Raw genomic sequence first — 13948 nt, forward strand, 5'->3', positions numbered from 1 at the left:
TCATCATGTTGAGTAGTTTTGGCCCAGGCTCAGTTACTGACACCATTCCAGCAGAGCCAAAACAAAAACTCGGTTGTTTAATGATTTATTCTATTGTTTTGATGAAACGTATAGGTTCTTAAATATTAAGAATAATCTATATATTGTTAAAAAAAAAATAATAATAGATTGTATTCATAAAATCAGACATGTTTTTTTTGTTTGTTTGTTTGTTTTATATTTTAAAGCTCCTAATGGAGCAGCATGAAAACATGATATCATCACTGGAGCCAACGTTGCTGCCACTTCGAGTATCAAAGAAAAGGGATTATCCAATGGGAACTCAGATCCTATCAGACTTCCCTTGGTGGGCCTCGTTCCAGAGAGGTCAAAGATCAGGACTTTGTGCCCTTACTTGGCCTTCAGGGTCACCATGCTTGAATACCACGGTCACTTGACGTTATACCACGGCCATGTGACATATCTGCCGTTGTATTGCATTGTCTAAGTATGTTAGCTATCCTAATATCTTTGTCTGGGAGAAATCTTTGTCAGAACGTGTTGAATTTGCAAGGACACCATGAGGTAGCGTGAGGTGAGCTGCAGAGGGGAAGCATCTTCCTCACTGGCATTTTTCTTCCTCCTTTCATTCAACGTATGCTGCAAGTCACCAAACTGCTCTCTGTTCTAAAGAAAGGCATTCCTATATATGATAAATATTATTGTTTCATCAAAACTGTTGTGCAGGCTTGCAGTTTTTGGAGAAAAGGTTGATCCCCCAGTTTGCCAAATTGCTTTCTTTTAAAGGTTCACTGTGTCAAATTTTAACAAATGGTGGTGCTACATGGCAGCTAACTAGGAAGACCTTTGCTCTGTGTATATTCTTATATATATATGAGAAGCATTCTAAGGGTAGGAAAGCCACACTACTTTTATTGTACTGCAAATATCCACTTATGTTAATGTATTTATGGGCAGAATGTTAAGCTTTTACCAATATAAAAGTCATAAATCACTCAAATTTTTACGCACTGGACCTTTAAAAAACTTAAAAATCAAACAGTCTGATTCTCAATCAAACAGCATTGTTAAAGTCATTTTTTTTCCCCCTTAATATGGACCTTGTAACCCATTTCAACCAGTAACCAGTCACCGGTACTTCTGACGGTTTGACTTCTGTTTCCAGAGCGGATCCAGCTTTCCAGAGGGCCGACACTGTACCCGCACACAAGGCGGCCCGTCGTCGCAGCAGCCACGGCCCCGTCCAGCCGACAAGAGTCAAATCTCTGCACGTTGTGCGGAACAGGAAGAAGCCAAGCCAGAGCGCCACGTCCTCCTCCACTCTTCCTCCATCTTCTTCCTCCACCCATCCTCCCCGCCCTGCACCGTGCGACGCTCCTCATCAGCTGGAGGCAGCGAGGTCGGCTCTCATCAAGTAAGAGCCCCCTGTCTTTTTTTTTTTAACCCATCACTTCTCCTTATTGGTATGGATTAAACGTAGCATGCAGCTACGGAAAGGCTCCACATTAAAAAAAATAATGCAGGGGCAATTTGCTTTGTCTGCACGTTGGTCGCTCAGTATTGATGTTCATCAGAAATTATGAAACATCATTTAAAACTCGTGTATTTTATAGGTTGAGGAACTCAATGACTGTGACGTCTCATCTGATGTTGCTTTTAAAATAATAAGATAATTGAGAAAATACGTTGGGGGGGGAAAAAAATACTTTAAGTCTTGGTGACTTTAATCTGACTGACCAGTGTTTGTTTAGAACAGTGGCCGGCATCTTAGCCACACTGGAAATGCATTCTGCTGTTGTCATGTTGATGAATGGAGACCTGAGCTGAATGATCTCAACACAATTGACGGTGGGAAGCAAGATTAAGAAGTTTAGTTCAAGGCCAAACACCCCACCTTTTTTAAAGGTTATTTATTCCAGTAATACAATAAATGTTTTTTTTTATTTAAGAAAGAAACAAACAAACATCCGAACACAAAAACATTTTGTTTGCTACAGTTGTTAAAGTTTTTTTGGTTTTGTTTTTTTTTATTCAAACCACTCTACTCATTATACTGCTGCGGCACAGTGGACGGTCCTCCCACCCATTACAGCCAAATGATCATTCAAACAAATCACGTCCATTGTGAATAATTCAGGGTTTAGTGTCTTTTCCTCAGACACATTGACATTTGGACTGGCAGAGCCAGGAATGGAAACCACTGATCCTCTGATTAGTGGATGTCCGCTGCTCTAGCACTCCGATAACATTCAAGTAAAACTCTAAAACTAGGCTTTCGCTGTAGCTTCGTAAAAATGTCCCCTTCAGTAGCAGTCATGGCCATTATGGATGTTCAGCACGGCACGCTCTCCGTCAAACACCCCTGTTTCATGACATATAGTGAGTGGGCTGCCAGTGATCTTGCTGTTTATTGGCAAGTGAGTGACGGTTACTACATCATTACTCCATACGAGTCCATTAAAACAACTTTTACAGTAGAATAACACATGGCGCAACTATAAAAAAAAAAAAATCCCAATAAATGTACAGGGTTGTTTGCCTGAAGCTTTCAACAAGGCTTCCAAAAAAAGAAGAAGAACTGAGCTGAGCTGAGCTGCACTATCAAAACAAAAAACATTTGGTATTCCTTTGCAATTGTGCCGTTGAAATAACACCCTTTGGATGTGTCATCACTGTAATGAGCACGTCTGATGGTTGAATAATAACACTGCCAAGTGTTGTCGAATCACCGCGCCGTTGCCCTGAAGAATGCTCGATATAGCTAAATGTCATCTTTTCACCGCACAAACACATACCTGCGCTCCGCTTTGACTGCGCTTCACCCACTTGACTTTAATGAAACGGATTCGGCTCGACGGGTAATTATCAGACTGCTGCTTTTGTGTCGGAACGCCGTCGTAAAGCCATGCGGCAAACACATCACACCGTCGTGTTTACTGTTTTCATAACGTTTGAATTAGGCGTGTTGGGCCTGCCTCAGTGTTTTCCATTGCGTTTACAACAGGATAGGGTGGGGTGACAACAGCACGGAAATAGACTCGTCTTTTTTTTTTTTTTTTTTTTTCTGTTTCAGAGCTTGCACACCTCTTTTTTTTTCCCCCAGCAAGTCACTCGCAAGAATCTACTGGGAAGCTTTTGATTACTGCGAGCGTTTACTTGATTTAATAATAACGTTCCTGGTAATTAGTTTCTTCTTCTCTTGTCCAGGCCCATGACAACACACAAGCAACTGCTTGAAGCTGAATGCTTCTCAGCTTACCAATTTGTAGACAACAAATTGAGCTAATTATTAGCACACTTACGTTTTTGAATGAATGTATTACAAAGCTACTGGGCGTAAATGAAATACGAGTACAGTATTAACACAGTACTCAATTCACCTCAAATTCTAATTTTGTCCACGCTCCAACGCAGAGGTCAGTGATAAAGGGGGAAGATGTCACTTTTTGGTGAAATGTTTCTTTAAAGAAGAGATGTTAGCTTTGCCAGTCATCAGCACTTTGTATTTGCCCACAGGCTTTGTTCCTACAGTGGTTGCTGTACATTGGGGTATCTATTTCACATTTGGATCCATCCTTCCATCTGAAAGACCAAACACACGAGACACTTAAACTTCTTGTCCTAGTGCTTTGTTTCTTCGCCCCAAAACCCCACCTTGTTTAGGTTTGTGGAAATCCATTCAGGACGTCAGGACGTCTATTCAGAAGAAAACTACCAACCTTGTGATGAATTAAAATGTTTGACCCTTTCTCAAAGACGTAGTTGGAACAACAATTCCCCTTACATATTGGGACAAACATTGCCCCAAACTGATGGCAAAACCAATGAATGAATTACAGCGTTGGTGCCATCAACCCCCGGCCCTGGAATCCCCTCTTGGGATTTTTTTTTTCTTTTTTTTTCCGGAAAGTACCTGAAACATCCTGGCTCCTCTTCTCTTTTACCTCAGTGTTTTAGCCCGTCGTACAACCATTTAGACACATGATCAGTGTAAGTGCACACAAAACAAGAAAACAAGTTTCCCAATGCGACAATCAAAAGTGCCAATTACACTTGGCCAAGTGCCAGATAACTGGCCCGACCAGTATTCTGAGGCGCAGACCCAGACGGTCTTACAAACACAGGAGAAGGAGGGGGGGAAAAAAAACGCAGCATTCCCCAGATGTGTCAATCATTTGCTTTTTCGGTTGCAAGTTGAGCAGATAGTATTTTCCCCTCCCTCTCTGGGCGCTCATCTTGACAGACGAGCAGCTTCGCAGTGCACTTTCTGGCATCTTTTCACACTTGTGGCCTATGAATTGCACCTTAATTAAATCTCACCGCGATGGTGGGGCCCACTTACTAGAAGATGACAGAAGGTTTCTTTTTAATCTCCGTCTTCTTGAATGCCAATACCCGCAGGGCGAAATAGCTTAGCATTGATAGCTCTTGCCGGGGGGAGGAAGACGCTCGGCTTTAAAGAGCTCGCTTGGCACCTGAGAGAGAGAGAGAGAGAGAGAGAGAGAGAGAGAGAGAGAGAGAGAGAGAGAGAGAGAGAGAGAGAGAGAGAGAGAGAGAGAGAGAGAGAGAGAGAGAGAGAGAGAGAGAGAGAGAGAGAGAGAGAGAGAGAGAGAGAGAGAGAGAGAGAGAGAGAGAGAGAGAGATTTCTTCCTTCCTTCATGACAGCTTTATTCTCTTCTTTTTTTTTTTAATGGCGTGCGTGTCACCCAACCGCTGCCTGCCTGCCTGCCTGCCTCGGTGCCAGTGGTCCAAAGGGTTTGACCCTTTTGTCTTTGAACAGGTTGAACCTAAAAGTGTTCAGGTGCGGGGAATGAAAGAAGCACCGAGGTGGCAGCAGCGGCACATGTGACCCTGCAGCCTGCCGGGACAATAGCGGCAGGAGTCAAACCGAGCTCGCAGCCGCTCCGGACGCATGTGGGAAGAGGGCGACAGCGGGGGCCACAGACGTAAACATGATTCTTGTCTGTGCATACTGCATGAGCGTCTGTGTGTGTGTGTGTGTGTGTGTGTGTGTGTGTGTGTGTGTGCCGAAGCTTGTCACTCGATCCTCTGCTGGTGTTCAGTGTTCGCTCAGCAGTGTGGGAGCCGCTCGCCCGGCCCGTACTCACCCCTCCGCTCCGCCTCCTCCGGGGGGAATGTTTGCATTTCTGCGTCCGTTTGGTTCGCCGTGCCCGTGGATAGCGCGTCACGTTCGACCCCGCGTTTGCGTACCAAGCGGGACGACGTTAGCCAACGTTTCGCTGAATCGCGCGCGCATCGCGGGCCTTAACGAATGCGCTTTGTGGCTGCGCGTATGAAGTGAGGCGTGCTATTGGGAAGGGAGTTTGCATGGGGCAGGTGTAGTTGTGTTATGTCACAGACTAGCGAGGTTACACAATGGCTGTGTGTGCGCACACACACGCACACATATGCAATGTTTGTATGCGATTTTAAGACACAAAGGGCCAGCGCTGGAACTTACTGCAAAGGTTTTTTTCGTCGAGCAAAGTGACGCCATCATCGCTTTGGCAACCACAAAAAAATAATAAGAATAACACCTGTGGCCACATGGTCTTTATTGGTGCTCATTGTTTTAACTGCGCAACCCAGTTCAGTTGGAATTTTAGTGTTTTTGTAGCTTCAAAAAAAAAAAGACTTCCTTCTCTGCGATACTTTAACAGCTGCATTTGATTCGCACTAGAGACACCACTGTGATGTACAAAACAAGGCAGGAAAGGTGCATATGCAGGAGCAGGTTGATAGATAGATAGATACTGTAGATGGATCGATGGATAGATGGAGCCCACATTGGGAAACTACACATGTATGTTGTTTTGCTTCTTTTTCTTATTACACATAATGGAAATGAGACCAATGTTGGTTTTACTCAACAAATTCTTTTGCATTTTGTTCTTTTTTCCTCAAAAGTTTTTTTTTTTTTTCTCAAGCTCTCAGGTGATCAGGCGTTTAAACGCAGCCCTGCGTCTGGCTGCTGTTTGTTGGGTGAGTGTCTGTCAGTGGCCGCCGTCCCTTTCACAGGTCGCATGTGAGTGACAGAAAGCAAGAATTGCACAGATATTTTCCGCACCGTTGTGTTTGTTTGATCACAGGAACACGTTCTTGCGTTAACTTTCCTAAAGACGGACGACAATGGAACGGCTGTAACAAAAAAAAAAAGTCTTAGAAAGGCAGACTGGCGTGTAATTGGATTTTTTTTTTTTTCCAAATTTCTTTGCTTTTTTTTTTGGCGAAACAAGATAAAAAAAAAAGTCGCTCTTTGAAAATATATCTTCAATCACACCCACTGGAATGTCTTTATGCCTTCTTTACAGTTTAGATCTACAGTATTTCAGTCATCAACTCTTTGGATGAACTCTAATTACACTCATCACGTGACTAAAAATCAAGAGGCTCCTACACATTTCTATATAGAAGAGCAGCCTCAGTGACTTTCAGCATTGGGCCAACACCTTGCTATCGGCCTCCAAAGGTGAATCAGGCCCAACAGGTGCCGCTCTGACAGCAAGTGAACCGTTAACGGACCACACCTCTGTGTATTTTTAGGAGCTGATTTGAAAAGGACTCTCCATGCGTGCCGTGAAGGGAGTCCAACCGTTGCAGAGAGGGAAAAAAAAAAACAGATGTGTGATGCAATCAGTTTTTCTCTCCGTTTATTTCAAATAGAAAAGGTAAAAATGGATTTGAGGTATCACCGATTCGATTGGCATCACACTTGGGCGCACCGTAGCAACGGGGTTCATTTGAATGTTCGCGAATGGAAGATAAAAAAAAAAAAAACATTAAACTTTCATAAAGAAAATTGCCTTTGTTCAAATCCATGTAATATCTCACCTAATATTACAAGGATTTGGTCGAAAATAGCAGCCACACAATCCAGGTAGGTTGTTGCCGTCAACGGGGTCGAACCGGCGACTGAAGTGACACTTCGCCGTGGGATTCTCCCTTCTTGATATGAACTCCACTCGTATCGTGCCGGTCCCCCATCCCACCCCACCCCACCCCACCCTACCCCCACCGCGAGGTTCACCATCTTTAAATGAACTGCCAGTCTTAAAATGTTAAATAACCTCCAGGCACTTCCCTCGGCCCGCATCCGAGATGCTATCTGATAGCTGCTGTGTCTTAATGTGAACACCTGCCGCGGACAGGATGAGGGAGCCGGGACTGTTGAGGTTCCCGCTGCTGGATGAATGGTCCATTGTCTGTAGCCGCGAGGGGCAGAGCTCGTCACCGCGTCGTCGGGTGGACTTCCAGGCGGCGTAAAGGAAAAAAAATAACAAAGCCGAAGAGTGGCGAGGAAAGTCCTGACAGGACGCCAGAAAGACACGGCTGCTGGACTTCTCACTTTTACGGCGCAATCAACAAAGAGCTTTGTTTTTGTGAACCGCATTCCATCTTGCACCACCTCGGCTGTCTCGGTTCCAACGCTTTGGTGATTTTACGACTACTTTCGCAGGTGTGGTGTCTGTCAACGACTTGGGTCGACTTTTTCTTACTTGTTGTGATGCTCGTATCTGGTTTTGATTGGGTCGCTGCACAATCTGACTGAATGCTGCTTCACGTGTTTAGAGCGGATGTTGAATTCAGTGGAAACCGCTTCAATTCCCCAATGACAAAATCTATTTTATTTATTATTATTTTTTAATTACAGAATTAAGTAAACATTTTCATTTAAAATGAGTCCAGGTCAAGTCATTGGTATCAGTTTTTTTTGACTCACCTGAATTAAACTACTGCATATCGATGATGAATAAGGGAAATTTGGGGAAATTTGAAAATGTGCATTGCCAACCATCTACAAAACTGGTGGAGGTGGTTGCTCAAACCCTCTGCTGTGGGAACTGCACAAAACAAGCACAGTTAGCGTTGCAGGATGCACAGTCAAAACACAGCACTACAGCTTGACGACAGACTACGGGTGAATGGAAGGGACAAAAGGCCTGCGATTAAAACGCCATTAAAAATTTGCACGTTGTGCCTTGTATTTAATCTCACCGCGATTAATGCGTTTGCACTAAAAGAACATATATATATATATATACATTTTTATTATGTGTTTATGTTGTTTGTTTGTTTGTTGTGAAATGCTTGTTGGTGTCCAGTGTTGCTAATCAGCTCTGCATGGCCAAGTGACCAATAGCAGAGCTGCGTAACTTGAGCAGCAGCCTGGTGTTTGCTGCTCGGTTCGAGCAGAGGAAATTGCTCCACAGGTTCGGCGACGTCGCGGCCGCTCCTGTGAGCCTTTCCCTCGGCTTCGCTTCCTCCCTTCCCTTTGTAATTGAATTTAAATTATGCATGTGGCCTGTCTGCTGGGGCCGAGAGGTAATAACTGCTCTTTTTGTCCACGCTTGTGTGCGCGTGAACCTCCCACACCTGCCTTATGTATGCGTGTGTGAATGAATGCATGTAATCTATAGGTGTGTGTGTGTGTGTGTGTGTGTGTGTGTGTGTGTGTGTGTGTGTGTGTGTGTGTGTGTGTGTGTGTGTGTGTGTGTGTGTGTGTGTGTGTGTGTGTGTGTGTGTGTGTGTGTGTGTGTGTGTGTGTGTGTGTGTGTGTTCTCACAGGCTCTAGGAAACAAGAAACCCGAGTGCAGTTCAAGTGACTGATGTTACCTGCTTCACACTTTCCCGTGTGTGTGTGTGTGTGTTGCGTGCCTTCGTGCGTGTGTGCGTCCTCCTAGCACAGAGGTGAAACAGCGTCGTGCTAACCCGAGCATGCTACTTAGTCACGCCGCTGATCCTCATCTCAACCCGACACCCGCTCTAAATGTTTTAGGCAGTTCCATTGCGGTGGCCGATGGCTGCAGATCATGTCGTCGCAGCAGTCGTGTTTTGACTTCCCCGAGTGAACCGCGGCGGTTACTAACCAGGGGAAACTTGAATGTGTGTCATGTGACATGCACAGCGGCAGATCACGATCTGGGTTTCAGTGTGTTTTCACACCCAAAAAAAAAATAAAATAATCACGTTTGTTTGTTGATTTGGCAAATCAGCGCATGGCCTAATCTCGTTGGTTGAGCAGAACAGACGTGTGTCACCATAACACCGTCTACACAGGTTTGGCAAACTTGAGTGTTTGTGTGTCTCACGAGCAAGATGCCCAAACAACATGAAAATTATAGCAACAAGGATCAAGACGGAGTAAAGTTTAAAGTAATGCAGATCCGTCGGGGCCCCAAACTCTTTCATTGCTGCTCCGTCGTCTCAAGTCGACACCGCCGGTGTGCTGTGTTGCGTTCCGATGGCTGAGACTCCGCCTCCGTGTACACAAATTTGTTTTGCCCGCTTTTATTATCGGTTTGTCTGTTTTTCTTTTTTTTTTTTCTTTTTTTTTTCCCTTGGCACACATTTGCCCTGACAGCTGGTGGGAAGATTGCACATCCCAACATTTGATACGTTAATGGAATTTTTACGGACCAAAAGAGGACGGACTTCAGTCCTAACTGAGGTCATTGGGGTTATTGATGAATTCCTCTGAAGCAATGAGTAAAGTCTCTGTCTGCCTCTGCCAACAGTACAGTCTAAATTTCTGTCATGGGCAAACTACGGCCCGGGGGCCATATGCGGCCCGTTGAGCTTTTTAATCCGGCCTGCCGAACTTAAAGAAATTATGTTAATTGTAAGTAATAAAATAGGTGTGAATCGTCCATTTTTTCCAGTGTTTTAAGAGTCATTTCAATAAAGAGCTAAATACCGTGGGGCTACAGAGACACACATTTTTGTTTCAATGCCTTTTTTCATTAGTAATTGACATTAAACCAAATGTTTTCGGGATATCCCATTGTTACTTCTATGAGGTGGGTCACCAAAGCACTCCGCCCATCTGCTGCTGCTGCTCCGGCCCCCTGTGTCATATTTCAGAACTCATTCTGGCCCACAAGTGGAGACAGTATGCCCATCCTGTATTGGACTGTTTATCTGAAATCACTGCGTTTCTGTAGAGAGAGTCAGGCAGCGCCGTCTGCCTGAAGAGGGAACAGCTGAACTTTCGGCTAACTGGTAAACCGAGCCAACCGTCCCTCCGCCACACCGTTGACGGAGACGCGCGAGGGGCGGTCTCGATCTTTCGCCCGAGTGCAACGCAATCGAATTACAGACCGGTGTCGTTTTTCAGTTAAGAGCCCGCTTCCCTCGCATTAGTAGTGGCGGCGCTAAGTGGTAACGCGAGTGCAATGCGTCTGATGGCATCGAATGGGTTGTGGTCCAAAGCAGCTCGGCGTGGAGACGGGAGGAAGCGACACCTGCGCCCCTCGGCAGCCGCGAACGCGCAGCTAAACAGGTCATTAGCCATGCAAGTCCCGCTCCACCGTGTGTGTGTGTGTGTAGCAGAGGAGCGCCGATCATTCCCCCAATGGCGCGTGTTGTCGTACTCGGATTCCTCGGAATATCCCGAAGTCTCCTCGCAGACTCTCCTCAGCTGATTGCGTGATCGTCATTACCTGAGGTCCTTTTAGAAAGGAAAGGCTGCGGTGGTGAATGGCGCGGGGCCCGCCTCGCCCCCTCGCCCCTCGCGCCAGTGACTCCGACTGAAAAGGCCTTGAGCTCGTTAAAATGAAAAAAAGACAGAAAGAAAGCGTGGGGCCAGTGTCAAGGAGCAGCATTACCATATTGTCCATTCTTCCCAGGCTGGAGGCCGGTCACAGCTGAATGGCTGTTTACCAGCGAGCGGCCCCTGTCTCCAACCACATGCGGCTAAAGCTACCGTGGCTAACCCGCTCAGGGAAATCCCCGATGACACTTTGGAAAGCAGGCCAGAGAACAAGGACTCGATAAGCGGACGCTCGAGGGGGAACACGGAGCCGCTCGCACGACGTCTCTCTTTCGTGCACGTCGCCCCGTTCGCGCTCGCCCGCCCGCTCGCTCGCACGCACGACGACGCGACACAGTGCCACGCGGATTCCAAGCTAGCAGCGGCGGGAAGTAACAAAGTACAAATCCTTTTTTAAACTTTCTAGTTTTACTGCCTACATTTTGCACACAAGCACCTGCACTTTCTACTTTGTACACCGGGAAAACCTACTCCTTACTTTTGTGTTTAAAGCCGTTCAAAATGATCCAGATGCTCATGCAAGACCTTTGACCTCTGGTCAGTCCAGTCCAGAGTATTCTGTCACAACTTTTTCATTTTTACTTTTTACTCAAGTAATTGAGTGAAGCAGTTGAACAAGTACTTTACTTGTACAAGGGAATTTTTTTTTTTACATAGAATATTATTTTACACAAAAAGTATCCGTACTTGTACTTGAGTACAGAATGTGAATACTTTTGCCGCGTCTGAAAGCCAGAGGTGGTGAATGAGACGCAATTCCAAGATAATGCAGCATTATCCACATTGTTTTCCTTCATGATGTCACGACTATTTTCAGAGGCCCACCCAGGAGCCCCCCACCCACCCACCCACCCACCCACCCATACATTATCTTCACTAGTGGTGTTTCTAAGATAAGCAGTCGTGTGTCTGTCTTACATGGGCATTGTGGCTGTTTCCTGTCCAGGAGCTGGAAGCACGGCAGCTTCTTCCCTTTCCCGCTTTACAGCACTCGCATGTGATGCTGCATTTGTGTTATTTACATCCGTCTTCTCATGGTGGACTGAGATATTTCTGGGTTATTGGCTTAAGTGGATTGTTTTAGCAGAACCTGAGATTTAAATAAGAAGACCTCAAAGCGTTAACTTGGAAGAATTTGCTTTGAAAGATTCAATTCAGTGTCACATTATTGGCAACTTGCAAAGGTATGAAGCAGGAGTTGGAGGTATTTCTGCTCTGCCCCGTTCCACAGGATGAACTTGTATTTAATCTAAAACAGCGTCTCCCAACTGATGAGTCACGACCCAAAAGTGTTTGGATTGGGTTTGCGGCTTTGTGGGCAGTTTCCCTTTTTTGTTTTTTTAAAGGGATTTTAAAATATTAATATTTATCGAGAAAATGTTGGGCATTTATTTTGCCGGACACACAATTCAATTCAATATTTTATTTATTAGGTGTACTCCTTTTGGAATAAATTTGGGTCTCGACTTCATGAGACCTCCTGAGACTCCGCCAGTTGACAACCACTGATCTAAAGTGAATCTCTAAGGTAATAGAATATATTTTTTCATGTGCTTACTGACTCACCTGCTTGCCTCTCCCCATCCTCAGGGAGTTGTCCTGCAGACATCAGACCAGCGTCCCGTTCAGGGACATCCGAGAGTCGCAGCTGATCTGAGGCCCAGCGCGCAGGAGCAGGAGCAGCAGCAGGAGCAGCAGCAGGAGGAGGCAGGCAAGACGTGACGGAACAGGCGAAAGCCATGGAGCGCTACAGCCCAGTGTTTACATCAAACATGCAATCTGTTAGTTGTATAAGTCCACCTGATCTCATTTGGGATTCCAAATGAGTAATTAGCCGACGCACGGAGCGGAGGGGTGGGTGGTGGGCGGGGCTTCTGTGCAAGGGGTCAGCACAAGCATGAATCCAGGCAACGGCTCATCTGAAGTTTCTGTTTTTATCGCAAAGTCTTTTAAATCCAGAGGATCATATTCAGCGAGGGGACTATCTTTAGAGCCCTGTTTTGAATACATCCCGTAATTGCGGGCATGCATGCACCGGTGCATGTGCAAGTAACCCGAAACTTAATTATTTTTTTTAATGTAATACTCCATCCTGAACTGGAGTGGTGGTGCGTCTTCTTTTCTGCCGGAGTCATAAATGTTTTACCGTGACACTGTTTTTATTGTCTAGAATAGTTGGCACTAATAAAATATTGATCTTTTTCTCAGTGTCGGTTGGTTATTTATTCAGCAGGAGGTCCTGTTCTGTGCTGCGAGAGTCGGTTGGCATCACATTTGTGTTGCTGGGGATTTGCCATAGGGACAAAAAAAACAAGTCCCCAAAATGTAAATCATGGTTTTGTTTTGTTTTTGTGGGGGGGGGATTCTTATTTTCTTTTTTTTTTTTTTTTTTTTCTTAGTTTCATTTCCTGGGAACGTGTCTGCAGGTGAGTGAGAGTTAAGAGTATCTTGTTTCGTGAAACCACAGTCACATGCAAGTCACGGCTAGGTGCTCGGCACTCGCTGGTGTTTGAAGTTGCGATCGAGTTTAGCTTTTGTTGGTTTTGGAGTGGGATGAAAGAGAGCCGGCGCTGCGAACACGGCGGAGCGCTCGGCTGCAAGTGGCCGCGATCCCGTGTGCGCGCGCGGCGCGCTGGGCTCCGAGCGGCGGTGGCGGCGGCGGCGGCGGCGGGACTCGGTCGTGCTGGCTGGTCCTTAGAATGTGGACATTTTAGTTTCTCTGTTTGCCGTTTTAATGCAGTCTCAATGTCCTGGGTTTGGCATCCAGCCTGGTCGGCACATTTTACCGTTACCATAATCTTTTATTTTCCCATGAAAATTATCCACGTGATAATGCAGATTTTTAAACACTTTGGAAGTGTTTGAATGTGTTTTTCATCCATATTACTCCGCCACTCAACTCCTTACTGCAGTCCTTTCTGTCTAGTTCTCTTTGATTGCCGCCCCCCCCCCCCCCCCCCCCCCCCCCCACCCACGTCTGATTTTCCAACTGTTACTCCAGAAACTGAATTCCAAAAAATTCCTGCAAAAGTCCATGTTGACGTACGAATGAAGTGAAAGTGGGAACTTGCCTGGTGTGTTAACCTTCACCTTGGGGGGACATGAAAATTGGAAAATTGAATGTTAAATGTTTCAGTCAGTTCAGTATTTATGGCCAATATGCACGAAATATTCCAGGGAATTTTAGTGACTGGAAATAACCATCAGCTCTTGGCATTTGCGAAAGAGAACCCTCTTTGCTCAATGAATGAAAAGCGTGTTGAAACTGGCAACGCCCCCCCACCCCCTTGAAGTGACAAACTGTTGATGTGATAGCAATGTCTGGTTGCTTGATTTTATATTGCAGTATTTGCATGAATACAACACATAAACTGTAAATAGTGAATTATTTAGTTCTAT

General features: G+C 45.5%; 1 protein-coding gene across 2 annotated transcripts in view; it reads left to right on the forward strand.

The window, feature by feature from the left end:
* Positions 1-12751, forward strand: part of LOC142899250 (uncharacterized) — a 39615-nt gene extending 26864 nt beyond the window's left edge. The window contains exons 14-15 of one of the 2 annotated variants that reach the window (XM_076042756.1): positions 1166-1414; positions 12140-12751. In XM_076042756.1, coding sequence (XP_075898871.1) covers positions 1166-1414; positions 12140-12206 — 316 coding nt within the window. In that variant the 3' untranslated portion in view covers positions 12207-12751. Of the gene's footprint in view, positions 1-1165; positions 1415-12139 lie in introns of those variants that run through there. The other variant, XR_012928713.1, reaches the window with a different exon arrangement.
* The last annotated feature ends 1197 nt before the right edge of the window (positions 12752-13948 follow it).

Source organism: Nelusetta ayraudi, unplaced genomic scaffold (genome assembly GCF_046127955.1).
Source record: "Nelusetta ayraudi isolate G7.1 ecotype Tasmania unplaced genomic scaffold, CSIRO-AGI_Nayr_v1 ptg000071l, whole genome shotgun sequence".
Taxonomy (NCBI): Eukaryota; Metazoa; Chordata; class Actinopteri; order Tetraodontiformes; family Monacanthidae; genus Nelusetta; species Nelusetta ayraudi.